The following is a 15,258-nucleotide window of genomic DNA, read 5'->3' as shown; positions in this document are numbered from 1 at the left end:
CCCCTTCCAGGGAGAGCTAAACAATTCTCCATTACTTAGTTAACTTCTGTAATGCCCTCCAATAACTTTTTTTTTGTTTGTTTTTGTTTTTTTGCAGTTTTTGGCCAGGGCTGGGTTTGAACCCACCACCTCTGGCATATGGGGCTGACGCCCTACTCCTTCTTCCCCCTGAAGGTCTATTGTTAAGATTTATTTCTAAGAGAACTTTATAATTACAATAACAATTTTGATTGTTAAGATATTCAATTTTGATCTCTGAAAATTTTTTTTAAAATCTGACAGTCTTACTGAACTCCTAATTTGAACCTGAACCCATTTTTCAGGTTGGTGGTTCCTGGGGTTTTCAGTTTTTATCCCATCCCCACACCCACAAACTTCCTTATATCCTTTCCTTGTGTCTGTGGGCTAATGTTTCAAGGGTTTTTGAGTCTGACTATCAACAAGCATTTTATTTTCAATTCCTTACATAGGGCATAAAGTCTCACTTTCCATTCTACTGTGGATGTGAAAACCCAAGCCCTGTCCTCTGTCTCCACTGGAGCTCCAGCACTTGGCCCTCTGATTTCAGTCTCCTGTTCACTTTTGGCACCTGAAATGCATCTAATATTTGCAGACAATTGTGATAATAGGGTTATTTTCCCCCTGTCTTTCCAGAATTGGAATTCTGTCATTAGCTTTCTTGCTTTTGGGGGGGTTTGGACTTGGTTTTGCTTTTTTTTTCCTCAGGCTGTCACCTGGGCTGGAGTGCAATGTTGTCATCATAGCTCACAGCAAACTCAAGCTCATTGGCTCATTTGATCCTCCTGCTCAGCCTCCCCAGTGGCTGGGGCTACAGGCAGGCACCAATATACCCAGTCAATTTTTCTTTCTTCTTCTTTTTTTTTTTTTTTTTTGTGTGTGTGTAGAGACAGGGTCTTGCTGTTCCTCAGGCTGGTGTCAGACTCCTGGCTTCAGGCTATCCTCCCACCTTGGCCTCCCAGAGTGCTAGGATTACAGGCATGAGCCACCAAACCCAGCCTATCATTAGTTTAAATAATACATTTCATGCAGTCTTCATTTTTACTAAACTTCGTCTGTTTCTATTCATCTTTGGCATGGTAGATTTTATGTATACATTATCTTGTTCTTGATTAGTGCCTTTTAGACAGTGTTTTATTTTTTAAAAATTATTTCTTGGTTCATTAAATCATTTGATTATAAGTTTGGGTAAAAAGTTAAAAGAGCTATGGAAATGTTAACGGCTATTAGCTACTTATAGAGGTGCCTAATTACCTTTAATTGGGATTTCTGCCTAGACTCTCTGCCTCATCAATGTCAGTCACAATGGTGTGAGTGAATCAGAGTTGATGGAACTCTATCCTGAAATGTCCTGGGCTGTCCTGACCACTCTTATTCACAGTTTACACAAGATGTGTTTGTTGACTTATGGATGTGGCTTGCTCAGGTTTCAACACCTACAGGTAAATGTTATTTTAAGCATCTTGTAATAAGACTTTTTACTTACAAATATCAACATATTATTCCATGTTATAATATTTTAAATGTTTCAGTTACAAGACAACATTTAAATCTGAAATTTTGTACTATAATCTTTTTGTGATGATTTTAGGTTAGCTAGTATCATGCTTATATAGTACCTGTATCGTACCTGTATGAGGTGGCTATTACTTTAAAAGGTAGTTTCTGCCAGATGAATAAGTTCTAGGGGTTTGGTATATAACATTGTCCCTATAGTTAGCGATACTGTATTTTACACTTAAAAGTGATTTAAAGGGTAGATTTCATGTTGTCTTCCTTCGCCCCAATGAAATCTGAAAATCTTTTAAAAGTTCCAGTCATGTCTCAGCGCCCGTAGCACAGTGGTTATGGCACAAACCACATGCACCGAGGCTTGGCGGATTCCAGCCTGGCCAAGGCCAGCTAAACAATGACAACTGCAATAAGAAAAATAGCCAGGCATTGTGGTAGACGCCTATAGTCCCAGCTACTTGGGACGCTGAGGCAAGAGAATTGCTTAAGCCCAAGAGTTGGAGGTGGCTGTGAGCTGTGACTCCACGGTACTCTACCTAGGGAGACATAGTGAGACTCTGTCTCCAAAAAAAAAGTGCCAGTCACAAAAATTCTCAAAGAAAAATTTTTAAAGGTAGTTTCTTTCTGGAAGAAGAAACATTTTTTAATTCTATGTTTCATTGAATTGCTGATATTGTTCTATAGTTATTTGTCACTTACCAACCAGGGATACATTCTAAAAAATGCATTGTCAGAAGATTTCATCATTGTACAAACATCAGAGTGCATGTACATAAACCTAGGTGGGATAGCCTGCCTAGCAGAGAGGCTGCATGGCAGGGCCTATCTCTCCTAGGCTACGAATCTGTATAGCTTGTTATTTACTGAATACTGTAGGCAGCTGGAGCACAATACTAGGTATTTTTGTACTAAACATAGAAACGGTATAGTAAAAATATGGTATGAAAAATTTTTAATGGTATACCTATGTAGGGCAGCTCCATTATATTCTTATGGAACTACTGTCATACTACTGTATGCAGTTCATTTTAACCAAGATGTCATTAGGCAGCACTCAAGTGTGCATGTATTATGAACTTGGACTCTGTGAGTGAGTCAGTCAACCTCCTTTCATAACTCAGGTATTCGTAGCTTAATAGCTCTCTCACCTTGGGCAAAGCTGTCTAAGCCCTGGGCAGACTTCCAGTTTAACAAAGGGGTTGTGAAGAGAGTTGATTGAAGTGGTCCTTGGTCCTTGTGAGTTACTAGACATGACGTCTAGTACATAATAGTAAATCTTGAGGAACCATTGGCTAATATAATTCTTATCATCTGCAATGCCCTGGTTAATTTATGTCTGTATACAAATGCAAATGAAGTCTTTGCGCATGCTGTATTGTCTTTGTAGAGGTGAGATGCTTGTAATTTCACTGCTTTATCTTGCTCTTTTATTGTGTGTCACTTGAATATAATTTATTCTTTCTATTATAGTAACTGTTCACTCCACATTTCTGAGATTTTTAGTGTATTAACTAAATGTTTTAGTTAAATTGGATTTTGAGTTCTTAAACAATAGTACAGGAATTTTTATTCTTATTATTTTTATTAATATTATTTATCACTTAAATATTTCCTGAATTTAAAAATGTTCTAATGAACATTGCTATTACACAGTTGTAACATGGAAATAATTGTAAATTCTTTTTTTGTAGATTTAACTGTCAGATATTCAGTGACTTACATAATATAGAATGTAATATTTTTTCTTTTTCTCCCTAGGCTTGGGAAGCAGTGAGGTTGGAGTACATAGACTGTCCCGCTGTAATCTCTTCATACAGACAAAAGCTAATCAACTATTTTACCCTGCAGCTAAGGTATCATGGACACCCATATTGTTCTTCTGTAACTCCTGCAACACATCCTGCCTTTCTGTCTTCTCTTTCTTAGCTTAAAGTATAAAAATTAAATTATTACAAAAAGATTAAATCCTCTTCTTTGTTAATGTCCAAAGATCAAAAGATAATTGTGTAAGTCTTTTACTACTATGCTAAAGGTTTACACTTAAGGAAAACCAATGTAGGGTCATTATATTATTTTTATTTTATTCCAGTTAAACAGTTTAAAACATGCATGTAATGTATCTATGTGCATGTGTAGGTGAGCCCATTGAGGCTTAGGAAAATAGTTTTAGAGTCTGGTTGAAGGTTCTGAGTATCACTGAATTTATTTTCATAGGTTGGTAAATTTTCTGATTTTGACTTAAGCTTTCTCAGTATTACGTTATATTTAAAGAATCAGATGTATATCATATTTTTTTTCTTCCTTCAACATGTGTGCATGTGTCCAAAGCCTTTTTGAAGCAGTCTCGTTGTAGGAAGGTATCACTGAGTGCTGTCTGCTATCTGTTCAGTCAGGACAGGGTGACTTGGAGAAGTGCAGATGAACTCCCATGGCTTTTTCAGCAACAGGGAAGTAAGCAGAAACTGCACGATTGCCTTCTCAATCTCTTCGTGTCTCAAAACCTTTATAAAAGGTAAGAAACTTATTATAGAACATCTTTTCCCAGAAAGATTTAAAACAGTTGTTAAGTTTAACAAAGAAAAAATGTCATTTTTAATTTAAAACTTACTCTAGCTTCAGTGGTCCCTAAAATACAAACTATCAGAAAATTTTTAAAATAATTTGCAAATTGCTATGTCAGCTGCTTTTTCCAAGAGGAAAACATAGAGTATTGCTTCATCAAATCAGAGCTGGAAGGATCTGGGGACAACTTTCTGTCTTATTTTTATATTTAAGCTGGTTCAAATCCAAACTATCCTGAAAGATAGTTTATAGTGTCTGCTTCTTAGGGCCTGAAGGTATCTCAGAATGTAGCCTTTAAAACCAAACTCTGGGCTCCAAATAGAATCTGTCTAGCATTGAATTCAAAGATTACCCTGTGTCACAAATAGATTCTGTTTCTCTCTTTTGGTGTGTTTGAGTTTATCAGTGGCAGAATTCCTGACCTACTAAGTACGCAAGCCAAGCTTCTGATGTAACTAAGCCTCATCAGGGAGTTTTTCTGCCTCACTTAGAAATCTGGACATTTGGCTTGGCGCCTGTGGCTCAAGTCGCTAAGGTGGCGGGTTCAAATCCAGCCCAGGCCCGCCAAACAACAATGATGGCTGCAACCAAAAAAATAGCCGGGCATTATGGCTGGTGCCTGTGGTCCCAGCTACTTGGGAGGCTGAGGCAGGAGACTCGCTTGAGCCCAGGAATTGGAGATTGCTGTGATCTGTGATGCCACAGCACTCTACCCAGAGTGACAGCTTGAGGCTCTGTCTCAAAAAAAAAAAGAAATCTGGACATTTTTAATAAAATAGCTACATAATATGTTTCGCTCCTAAGTGAACTCTCTCTGATTTCTTTGTTGTGACTCTTAAATTATTTCCGATCTCCATTCTAATTTTTTGTGAGTCCTTTGCAATCAGATTTGTGCTTTACCAGCTCTCCCATGCTACTTAAAATCATATATAGGACAGATGAATAAGCTTACTTTTTATCATTCAACTTCTTGATAAAAATGCAAAGTGACACTCTATGACAGGCTATGTTTCATTAGTTTATTCTCTTTCTAATTTTCATCATTTAGAATAATTTTTTGGGTGAACTCAGCAGTTGACTAAGAACCATGAAATATATAAAAATGATTCAAAGTCAAGCGTGGTGGCTCACACCTGCAATCCTAGCACCCTGAGAGGCCAAGGCAGGAAGATTCCCTGAGCTCAGGCGTTTGAGACCAGCCTGAGCAAGGGTGAGATCCCCGACTCTACTAAAAATAGAAAAATTAGCTGGGCGCAATGGTGCACATCTGTAGTCCCGGCTACTTGGGAAGACTGATGGGAGGGGATAGCTTGATGCCACAGCACTCTACCCAGGTTAATAGAGTAAGACTCTGTCTCAAAAAAAAAAAAAACTGGGTGGCGCCTGTGGCTCAAGGAGTAGGGTGCTAACCCCATATACCAGGGTTGGCAGCTTCAAGCCCCGGACCCAGCCAAAACTGCAAAAAAAAAATGCAATTCAGATAAATTTCATTGGTGATTGGCCACAGTGATGTTAATGATAACAGCAACACTATGAAGTAGTTACTGCATGCAGTAATCTCCTTACAGTAACCCCTGAGGCAAGTAGTGTGGTCCCCACTTCTGCAGATGAGGATGACGAAGTGCAGGAGCTCAGACAACCTGTTGGAGATCACTCAAGCTAGGAAGCGCTGGAACTCAGACCTCAGTCCGAGTCCTGCCTCACCACGCTGTACTTGCCTACTGATCAGTTTTCAGTAACTTGATATGAATTCTGGTATTTTCATCTTGGATTTTAAATTTTTTTTTCATTGAATTGCTGTTATCTGTTGAAACAGAGGACACTTTGCTGAGTTGCTGAGTTACTGGCAGTTTGTGGGCAAAGACAAAAGCGCGATGGCAGCAGAATACTTTGACTCATTGAAGCAGTATGAGAAAAACTGTGAAGGCGAGGAGAACATGATTTGCTTAGCCGATCTCTACGAAACTCTGGGGCGATTTCTCAAGGATCTAGGCCTTCTCAGTCAGGTAAGCTCGGCAGCCCCCTGGAAGGTCAGAGACGGGGTGGGTGTTCATGTTTTCTAACGAGGGGCTAATGCAGTTTTCATTTGTTATACTGAGATCTTTGACACGTAATCAGGTGACAGGTCTTAATGGCATTTTATTCATTTTCATTAGCCTTTACCCTCATTTTCCCAGGCTGTGGTGCCTCTGCAGAGGTCTCTAGAAATTCGAGAAACAGCTTTAGATCCAGATCACCCCAGAGTAGCTCAGTCCCTCCACCAACTAGCAAGTGTGTATGTGCAGTGGAAGAAGTTTGGCAACGCAGAGCAGCTGTATAAACAGGCCTTGGAAATCTCAGAGAATGCTTATGGTGCAGACCATCCACATACTGCTCGTGAACTTGAGGCTCTGGCAACTTTGTACCAGAAACAAAACAAGTAAGATTTAAATCAGTAGTACTCTGATTTTACAAAGGGGAGTCACAGTCTTCTAATGTACTCGTGTGGCTGTGTGCTTTTCCTTACCCTGTGCATCATATTCACATAATATTTCTTGGTGGGAATTAGGGAACATTAGAACTGTAAGATTCATCTCCTTGTGGATGCATGAAGGAGAAACCATGGACTTTGGAGTCACATAGTCTTGGGTTTGAATCCTGGCTCATTGACTGGCTAACTTTGTAATATTTGAGATTTTGGAATATTTGTATGTAGATAAATTAGCTATTGTGGGGATAAGACCCAAGTCTAAACATGAAATTCCTTTGTGTTTCACATACATCTTCTACATATAGCCTGAAGTTAATGTAATACAATATTTTAAATAATTTCATTTATAAAACAAAGTTTCTGATTGTGTTTTGACTGCAGCTTGTCACATGAGGACAGATAAAGAACTTTCCACATGTGGCATCACCTCGGTGCTTAGAAAGTTTCAGATTTTAGAGCATTCTGGACTTTTGATTTTCAGAATAAGGGTGCTCAGCTGGTATAGGCCTAGCAAACCATTGCTCACGGGCCACGTCCAGTTTTATAAATAAGGTTTTACTGGAATACAGCCACAATTTTCTCATTTATATATTATCTGTGGTTGCTTCTATGCTTCACAGGTAGAGTTCCTTACTGTGGCAGAAAGCAGTGGCCCACAAAGCCTAAATTATCAAAAAGCCCTTTACAGAACAATTTTGCTAATCCCTATATAATAAAAAGTCTCTTTTATCTCTTAGGTACCCACTGAATGACATTTCTTCCTTTTTCAGAAGTTATTTCTTTTGTTTCGTCATAAGTGATATGTACTGGAACTTTTAACTTCTGGAAGAATTGTTCCACACAAACTTCCACAAATGTGAATTTCACATTTATATTTGACCAGAAGTAAACCTATACAGGAAAAGGGGCCGTAGCCACTAAAATTTTGGCTTTCCATTTAATTAGGTTGCTCTTTGGAGATGCAAAATGAGTTAAATTAGTTAAAAATAATTAAATGTCTTAGAGGACTAGACTCTTGTTTTGTCTGATTTTGTTTTCTGAGGATTTCTGTTAGAGTTTTTTAATTCCATGACTTTTACTTCTAGACTAATGCTATGTTTAATAGCTAAAAAAGAGTTTCACACTATGTGTGTTCATTTCAATGGAAGTAGACTTTGAATATGTTTCTTTTGTTTGACATATTTGTACTTTTTATTTTAAGATATGAACAAGCTGAACATTTTAGGAAAAAATCCTTAAAAATTCATCAGAAAGCTACAAGGAGAAAAGGCAACTTGGTAATGAGAAATTTCCTTCGTGTTGTGTTTTGAACATAAGAGGAAAAGAGCATCTCTGAACATCATAAATGCATAAACCTCATGGTTTAAGAGCTTTGGATTTTTAAGTGACTTCTAGGAAAGTACCAGTTAACATCTCCGTTTTTACTTACGTGTTTAAATATCAGTGTTAATGAGATTGCAACTTAGTAGACTTTTAAAAAGCAGACTACAGGCTTGGCACCTGTGCCTCAAGTGGCTAAGACACTGGCCACATACACCTGAGCTGGTGAGTTCGAATCCAGCCCAGGCCTGCCAAAACAACAATGATGGCTGCAACCAAAAAATAGCTGGGCGTTGTGGTGGGCACCTGTGGTCCTAGCTACTTGGGAGGTGGAGGCAAGAGACTCGCTTGAGCCCAGGAGCTGGAGGTTGCTATGAGCTGTGATGCCACAGACCTCTACCCAGAGCCACAGTTTGAGGCTCTGTCTCAAAAAAAATAAAAAGTGGACTACAAAGTTCATTTGAAGATTAGGCTTTAGAAGGTGGGATTTAAAGATTGTTTTCTTTAAAGGGTTGGAAAAGGGAATAAAAGAAAATTTAGTTAACATTTTATGTTAGATTCAAATGTAAAGTAATTATTTTCATTTTTCTAACTTGCTGGTAAAATTTAAATGTCCTGTGTTTCTTTAAGTTAAAATATGTGTGCATTTTTAAGCTCCTAATTTTGTTTTTAGCAGTGGGGTTAGTAAATACTTACAAATTGTTACCTAATCCCTAATCTCTTTGAAGCACTTTGAGATATTGATACTTTCTATAATATCTCATAATCATTTTCACAAAGTAGTTCTTATGAATTTTAGAAGATGTTGCTTTGTGGAAACATGTATTCTTAGGAACTGTTAAATTCATTGAGTATAATACTTAATATCATTATCTAGATTAAAGGGAAAAAATGAGAAAGGAATTTTTAGGACCTTAGCATATTGTCTCAGCATCAAAGAGTGTATCTGCTTAGTGATTGTTTTTAGTTTTTTTCTTTACTGCAGTATGGATTTGCCCTTTTACGTAGACGGGCCCTGCAGTTAGAAGAGCTGACGTTAGGTAAGGACACACCTGATAACGCTCGGACCCTCAATGAACTGGGTGTTCTCTACTACCTTCAAAACAACCTGGAGTGAGTACCATGGTGTTGAGAATGAAAATAAGTATCCATTTGCCCTTGAGTGCAAAGCTGTTTTACATTTCCATCAAGTCTAAGACTAAGAAAAAACTGGTTAAAAACCACGCCGTATTTCATGTATGATGTTATATGATGACTAAAGACCACACTTAAAGATCATGGCATTTTCTGTTTCTTTTAACATTCTTAGCTGAAAATTTATTCCACAGTCTCCCTAATATGTTTCATATATTTATGAAAAGTTGATTTTATGTAGGTATTATACATAAGACCTCACAGGAGAAGCAGCTTGGGACTATTTGGAGAATGAAGAAAAGAATGTAGATGTTGCTAGTTTTGTCAATTTGGACGAAAAGACTCAAAATGGCAACAAATAATTAGCTCACTTTACAGAACTTTCTGTGAAAAATCATGCTGTAGTCTTTTATTAAAAATTATTTAGGGCCAGTGCTGTGGCTCATGCATGACACCCTGAGAGGCTAAGCTGGGAGGATCAGTTGGGGCCAGGAGTTTAAAATGAGCCTGAGCAACATAGCAAGACCCGGTTTTCTACAAAATAGAAAATAGAATTAACCAGGCTTAGGATTACACACCTATAGTCCCAGCTACCTAGAAGGCTGAGGCAGGAGGATTGCTTGAACCCAAGAGTTTGAGGTTGCTGTGAGCTGTGATGATGCCACTGTACTTCAGCCAGAGCCATAGAGCAAGATCCTGTCTCTACAAATAAACAAAAATTATTTAGTACTAACTCCAAAGAGAGGAAGAGTAAATACCAAAATCTTTCATTTTAGAAGTATAAAAAATTTATTTTGTAAACACCTGTCGGTTTATCTTTTAGAAGTGGAGAATTGAGGCAATCGTTTAGATTCTTTAGGTCCTCAAACTATCAGAAAAAGGGCATGAAGAGGGTGGCACCTGTGGCTCAGTGAGTAGGGTACCAGCCCCATGTACCAAGAGTGGTGGGTTCAAACCCAGCCCCAGCCAAACTGCAACAAAAAATGGCCGGGTATTGTAGTCCCAGCAACTCGGGAGACTTGAGACAAGAGTGGCCTGAGCCCAGGAGCTGGAGGTTGCTGTGAGCTATGATGCCACGGCACTCTACCGAGGGTGACAGAATAAGACAGTGTCTCTAAAAACAAAAGGGTATGAAGGGAGGAGGGTGGGAAAGAGGGGAAGAGAGGATTTTGAGTTGAATCTTTCATTTTAAGTTGGATTTAAGAATGAAAGTGATTCAGTTCTTCACTTAATCAGGGCTTGGGATTCAGAGTTCTAAAAAATGAATTGTTTATACCATTTTGGGATTGTATTCATAGAACAGCTGACCAGTTCCTGAAGCGTTCCTTAGAAATGAGGGAGCGAGTCCTAGGACCAGATCATCCTGACTGTGCCCAGTCTTTGAATAATCTGGCAGCTCTATGCAATGAAAAGAAACAGTATGATAAAGCAGAAGAACTTTATGAAAGAGCTTTAGACATTCGGAGACGTGCCTTAGCTCCTGATCACCCTTCTTTGGCATATACAGTGAAGCATCTTTCAGTCTTGTATAAAAAAATGGTAAGTAATCCTTGGCATGGTTACATATATTTTATAACATTAATTAAGCCATATTACTATCAGCAAAATTATTTTTATGATGGGTAGATTATTTTATATGAGCTTTTAAAATCATAATTTAATTTTTAATAAATGAGTAGAACATATAAAAATACTATTTCTGCCTGGGTATAGTGGCTCATTCCTGCAATCCCAGCACTTTGGGAGGCAGAGGCTGGAGGATCATTTGAGACCAAGAGTTTGAGAGAAGCCTGGACAACATATGAGACCTCCTCTCTACAAAGAATGCAAAATTAGCCATATGTGGTGGCAGTGCCACCTATTAGAGAACCTGAGGCAGGAGGATCACTTGAGCCCACGCATTCAAGGTTGCAGTGAGCTATGACTGTGCCACTGCATTCCAGCCTGGGAACAGGGTGAGACTCTCTAAAAAAAAATTTTAAATAAAAATACTGTTTCAAACTTAACTGATTTGGTTTTATTAAAATACATTCCAAATACAAATGAATTTATCAGCATTCTAATTCAAATATATTTTACATTATAGAAGTTCTAAAATTCCACTAGTATTATTTGCTGTTTAATGCTGTTTATGTTGTGTATAAACATAACAAATCACCCAATTGTTGGGACTGCTGGGAGGTCTTTGTAGTTGATCATTTAAATGAACATTTTTTATTTCACTCTTTCTTGGCTTTGCCTATAATTAAAAGTAACCTGGTGTGGGTTGGTGAAATGTAACCATTTTTTCTCATGGGATTCCTGCTGAGTGAAATTTAGAATGTTTATAGGTATTCTCAAAAAGAAACCCACAAAAGTTCCGAGGAAATCTGCTTTCATTTAGTGTCATTTTGCACAGGGCTTCCTAGACTGTCTTTAGATTTTATGGGACCCTTACTGGTCGTCCTGATTCTGAAGTTTGTTTTGGTAAGAAGGGTGCATATTTCTATCTCACTTTCAAGTAAAAGGAAATAATCAGAAAAATCTGAAAGTGGTTTGCCGGGAAATGAGTTTTTTATTGTCATGCAGTCTCCAAAGTATGTGCAGTAGCAAACCTTAAACTGGCGTATTTTCACTACACTAGAAACAGTGAGTAATAATGGGTGATCCCAAAGGGCTTTCTAAATCATCAGAGAAAATGGTTTTACATTCAGCAGAGTATAGCTCTACTTATGTATTCTACTAAATTTTCTATTGTGTATAAACTTAACCATTAAACTGGGAGGAAATGTTTCTGAATTTTTTTCCCTCAAAGTTACTCTTTAATATGAAATTTATTTATGGAATAAATTCTCATCAGGTAGCCTTTTATTGCCGTAACACTTTGGGCATATCACTTTTGTTTTTTAGGGGAAACTTGACAAAGCTGTACCATTGTATGAATTGGCTGTTGAAATTCGACAGAAATCCTTTGGACCAAAACACCCTAGTGTAGCTACTGCCTTGGTGAACTTAGCTGTTCTTTACAGCCAAATGGTAAGTCCCTACATTTAACTCCTTACAAATGAATCATTTGAAGGTATAAAATATAGATACATAAGTTAGATATGGCAATAGTAAATATATTTAAAGAAAATTTAATGTTACTTATTTGTAATGTTTTCCTGAATTGAAATTAGATTTGTAAGATGGTCCCTTCCTCTTAGTGTAAAACACTGTTTAATTCAGAGAATAGGCTATGTCTTTTAAATTCTGGAGATGCCCTACATCGCTGTATATGATGTTGTCTTTAGGCTTGTGGCATTTGCCTGTTATGGGTGAGAAACACACATAGTACCTATTGGCAATAAAGGAAGGAACTTACGATTGGATTATTGTTAAATGGTTACCAAGCCAGGTCTAAAGCTTAGGTATCTATCTTATCATCATGTTGCTTCTCCTCTAATTATTCATAAATTAATCTTTTTATTCATATCTTCTAGGAGGATACTAACATTTTTAAAGTTCTCACCAAAGTAGGTCAGCTTATTCTAAAATACATTAATTTCAGAAACCCAGTGTGTTCAAGTGAGCATTATTACTTTTTTTTAATAAGAAAAAACATGTTGAAGCCTTGCCATTATATGAAAGAGCATTAAAGATCTATGAAGACAGCCTGGGTCGGATGCATCCTCGAGTTGGAGAAACGTTAAAAAATTTAGCTGTGCTTAGGTAAGATTATTTTTCACTTTTCCTAATACAGTCCAACTCTTTTACAATAGTTGTAATTTGACTCATCGTAGAACACCCCAAATATTTATTGCTTAATAGTGGTTTTTTTCTTTTCTTTTTTTTTTTTTTTTGAGACGGAGCCTCAAGCTATCCCCCTGGGTAGAGTGCCATGGCATCACGCTCACAGCAACCTCCAACTCCTGGGCTCAAGCGAGTCTCCTGCCTCAGCCTCCCAAGAAGCTGGGACTACAGGCGCCCACCACAATGCCTGGCCATTTTTTGGTTGCAGCCATCATTGTTGTTTGGCGGGCCCAGGCTGGGGATTCGAACCCGCCACCTTAGGTGTATGTGGCTGGCACCTTAGCCGCTTGAGCCACAGGCGCCGAGCCTGGTTTTTTTCTTAGAGGAATTTTTCATTCAACTTCAAGAGATACTAGAACAGTAACCAGAAGCAAAATGATCTATTTTGCAAATGGGTATTTCATGGCAAATGGTGAAGATGGTTTACATGTGCAGCTAACTGGCTCTGGGAGTAATGTGGACACTTTGCTGTCCTCGGCTAATTGACCATTAAGTATATGTTGACTTTTTCGTGCTCATTTGTCTGTATCTCAGGATGCAAAGAATACCTAGCTTTTCTTAGCAGTTTCACATCCACTGCAACACGGTTTTAGTGGTGTCCATTGGACACACTAAAATATTCCACAATACAAAAAGAGAAGAGTTGAGTATTCCATTTTACTGTTCTGCCTGAATGGATGCACTGGAAAAAGAAAGGGGGACAAAATGGGCAATTATTCACAACTCGTCTTTCTGTATCCATAAGATCCCTTATAATTGATAAGAGGTATATTCTATTTTAAGAGTTGCTTTTTTTTCCTGAAGCTATGAAGAAGGTGATTTTGAAAAAGCTGCTGAACTCTACAAAAGGGCAATGGAAATAAAAGAAGCAGAAACATCACTGCTGGGTGGAAAAGCTCCTTCACGACATTCATCCAGTGGAGATACATATAGCCTAAAACCTCACTCTCCTAATGTTTTCCTAAACAAGGACAAAGATAATAGCAGATAACAATTCTTTGACATTAAAACATTGGAACGTTAGAATTTGAAACTTTAAAAAATGTTTTTAAGGATTTTTTTATACCACTTTGTATAATTTAACTGATATTTATATGAAATCGTATCATAGTTGTTTAAAAGAATATTCCTATCACATGAGATCTGCATCCAAGGATGTAGACTGAGAATTTGAAGACAGCTTGAGGAGAGGATGTGTCTTTGTTCAACAAGAACTGGCAGAACAGTTAAGTTGAAGAATTACCTGATTCCTTTCCACTCTCAAGAGCTACTTTAGCCTCCCCCTTCTGTCTCGCTTTTCAGCAGTAGTCTGGCCCGATGCTCTACCTCAGAGGAAAGTTTCAAGGATTAAAGGGATAATGTTTATGAAATATTTGAATTGTCTTCAGTAAAACAAATGAGTCATAAGAATCCCTGGCTGCCATATTCTTTTATATTCTTTTTTATTCAACCTTTTCTTTGAGCAGATTGGGCCAGTCCCTCTGCTTTCTGTACTCTCTCTCCGTTGTATATTGTTTGTTACTGTCTAGAAGATATCTGCATGTCTGAAGTCCTTAACATGGTAGTAACAGCATTCTTTGACTTTTCCCAAAATATAAATGACATTCTCCTGTATCTTCTTTATTAAATGGTTTAAATCGGTCTCTTCGTTTACCTCAGTCTGCCATGTTTATGCTGAAAATTAAATATTCTTTATGTGTTTTATAAATAACCACCACATTTTGGATATTGTTTTATGCCATTTGTGTATTTAAAAATCATCAATTTTAATACAGTCACCAAGTTACGAACAAGATAGGTTCTGTAGGTTTGTTAAGTTGAATTTGCACGTAAGGTGGAATAGGTACATTTACTTGTTTTACCTGTAATAGCCTCTGTTCATAAATGTGAATTGTACTTCAGTTGGATGATTGTAACGTGGACACTGTCTGTACTTGTAGGATCCCAGCATGTAAAGGTGAAAGATGTAATAACCATACTTCACCATTTTAAAATAAAAGTAGGATTTCAGGTGCTCTTTTTTCCCTACTCTAGTTTATACAGGAGGGCTACTGTTTTGTATAGTTTTTAAATACACGATTTTTAAAAAGACTTGGATCTTAATATTCACTGAGTACTTTGTTCAACTTAAAGTTTTGGATAATGTTCTCTGAGGTGTGGTCCATAAACCAGTAACACCACCTGGGGGCTTATTAAAAATTCAAACTTTCAGGCCTCTCCTCAAACCTCGTGAAAATCTGCATTTCAGCTGGATCCTCAGGTGTTTCATATGTGCAGAAGTTTACGAAGCAAGGCACTATAGTGGTAACTTAAAAGAAATGAAGCAGAATCTTATAAAATGAGCGTCCTCGGCTCGGCGCCTGTGGCTCAAGCGGCTAAGGCGCCAGCCACATACACCTAAGGTGGTGGGTTCGAATCCAGCCCGGGCCCGACAAACCCCAAAAGATAGATGTAATGTTATTGCTGTAGTT

At 37.8% G+C, this 15,258-nt stretch overlaps 1 protein-coding gene across 1 annotated transcript in view; it reads left to right on the top strand.

Annotated features, from left to right (window-relative positions):
* NPHP3 (nephrocystin 3) overlaps positions 1-15,179 on the top strand; it is a 42,311-nt gene extending 27,132 nt beyond the window's left edge. Inside the window, 11 exon segments of the mRNA XM_023513068.1 lie at positions 1,296-1,460; positions 3,289-3,383; positions 3,920-4,042; positions 5,909-6,098; positions 6,270-6,511; positions 7,764-7,839; positions 8,868-8,995; positions 10,315-10,555; positions 11,906-12,031; positions 12,591-12,706; positions 13,592-15,179. Coding sequence (XP_023368836.1) covers positions 1,296-1,460; positions 3,289-3,383; positions 3,920-4,042; positions 5,909-6,098; positions 6,270-6,511; positions 7,764-7,839; positions 8,868-8,995; positions 10,315-10,555; positions 11,906-12,031; positions 12,591-12,706; positions 13,592-13,778 — 1,689 coding nt within the window. The 3' untranslated portion in view covers positions 13,779-15,179.
* The last annotated feature ends 79 nt before the right edge of the window (positions 15,180-15,258 follow it).

Source organism: Otolemur garnettii, unplaced genomic scaffold, assembly GCF_000181295.1.
Source record: "Otolemur garnettii isolate 467f Iridium unplaced genomic scaffold, OtoGar3 scaffold00032, whole genome shotgun sequence".
Taxonomy (NCBI): Eukaryota; Metazoa; Chordata; class Mammalia; order Primates; family Galagidae; genus Otolemur; species Otolemur garnettii.
The sequence above is the reverse complement of the archived record's forward strand: the minus strand, read 5'-3'. Positions and strand labels throughout refer to the sequence as shown.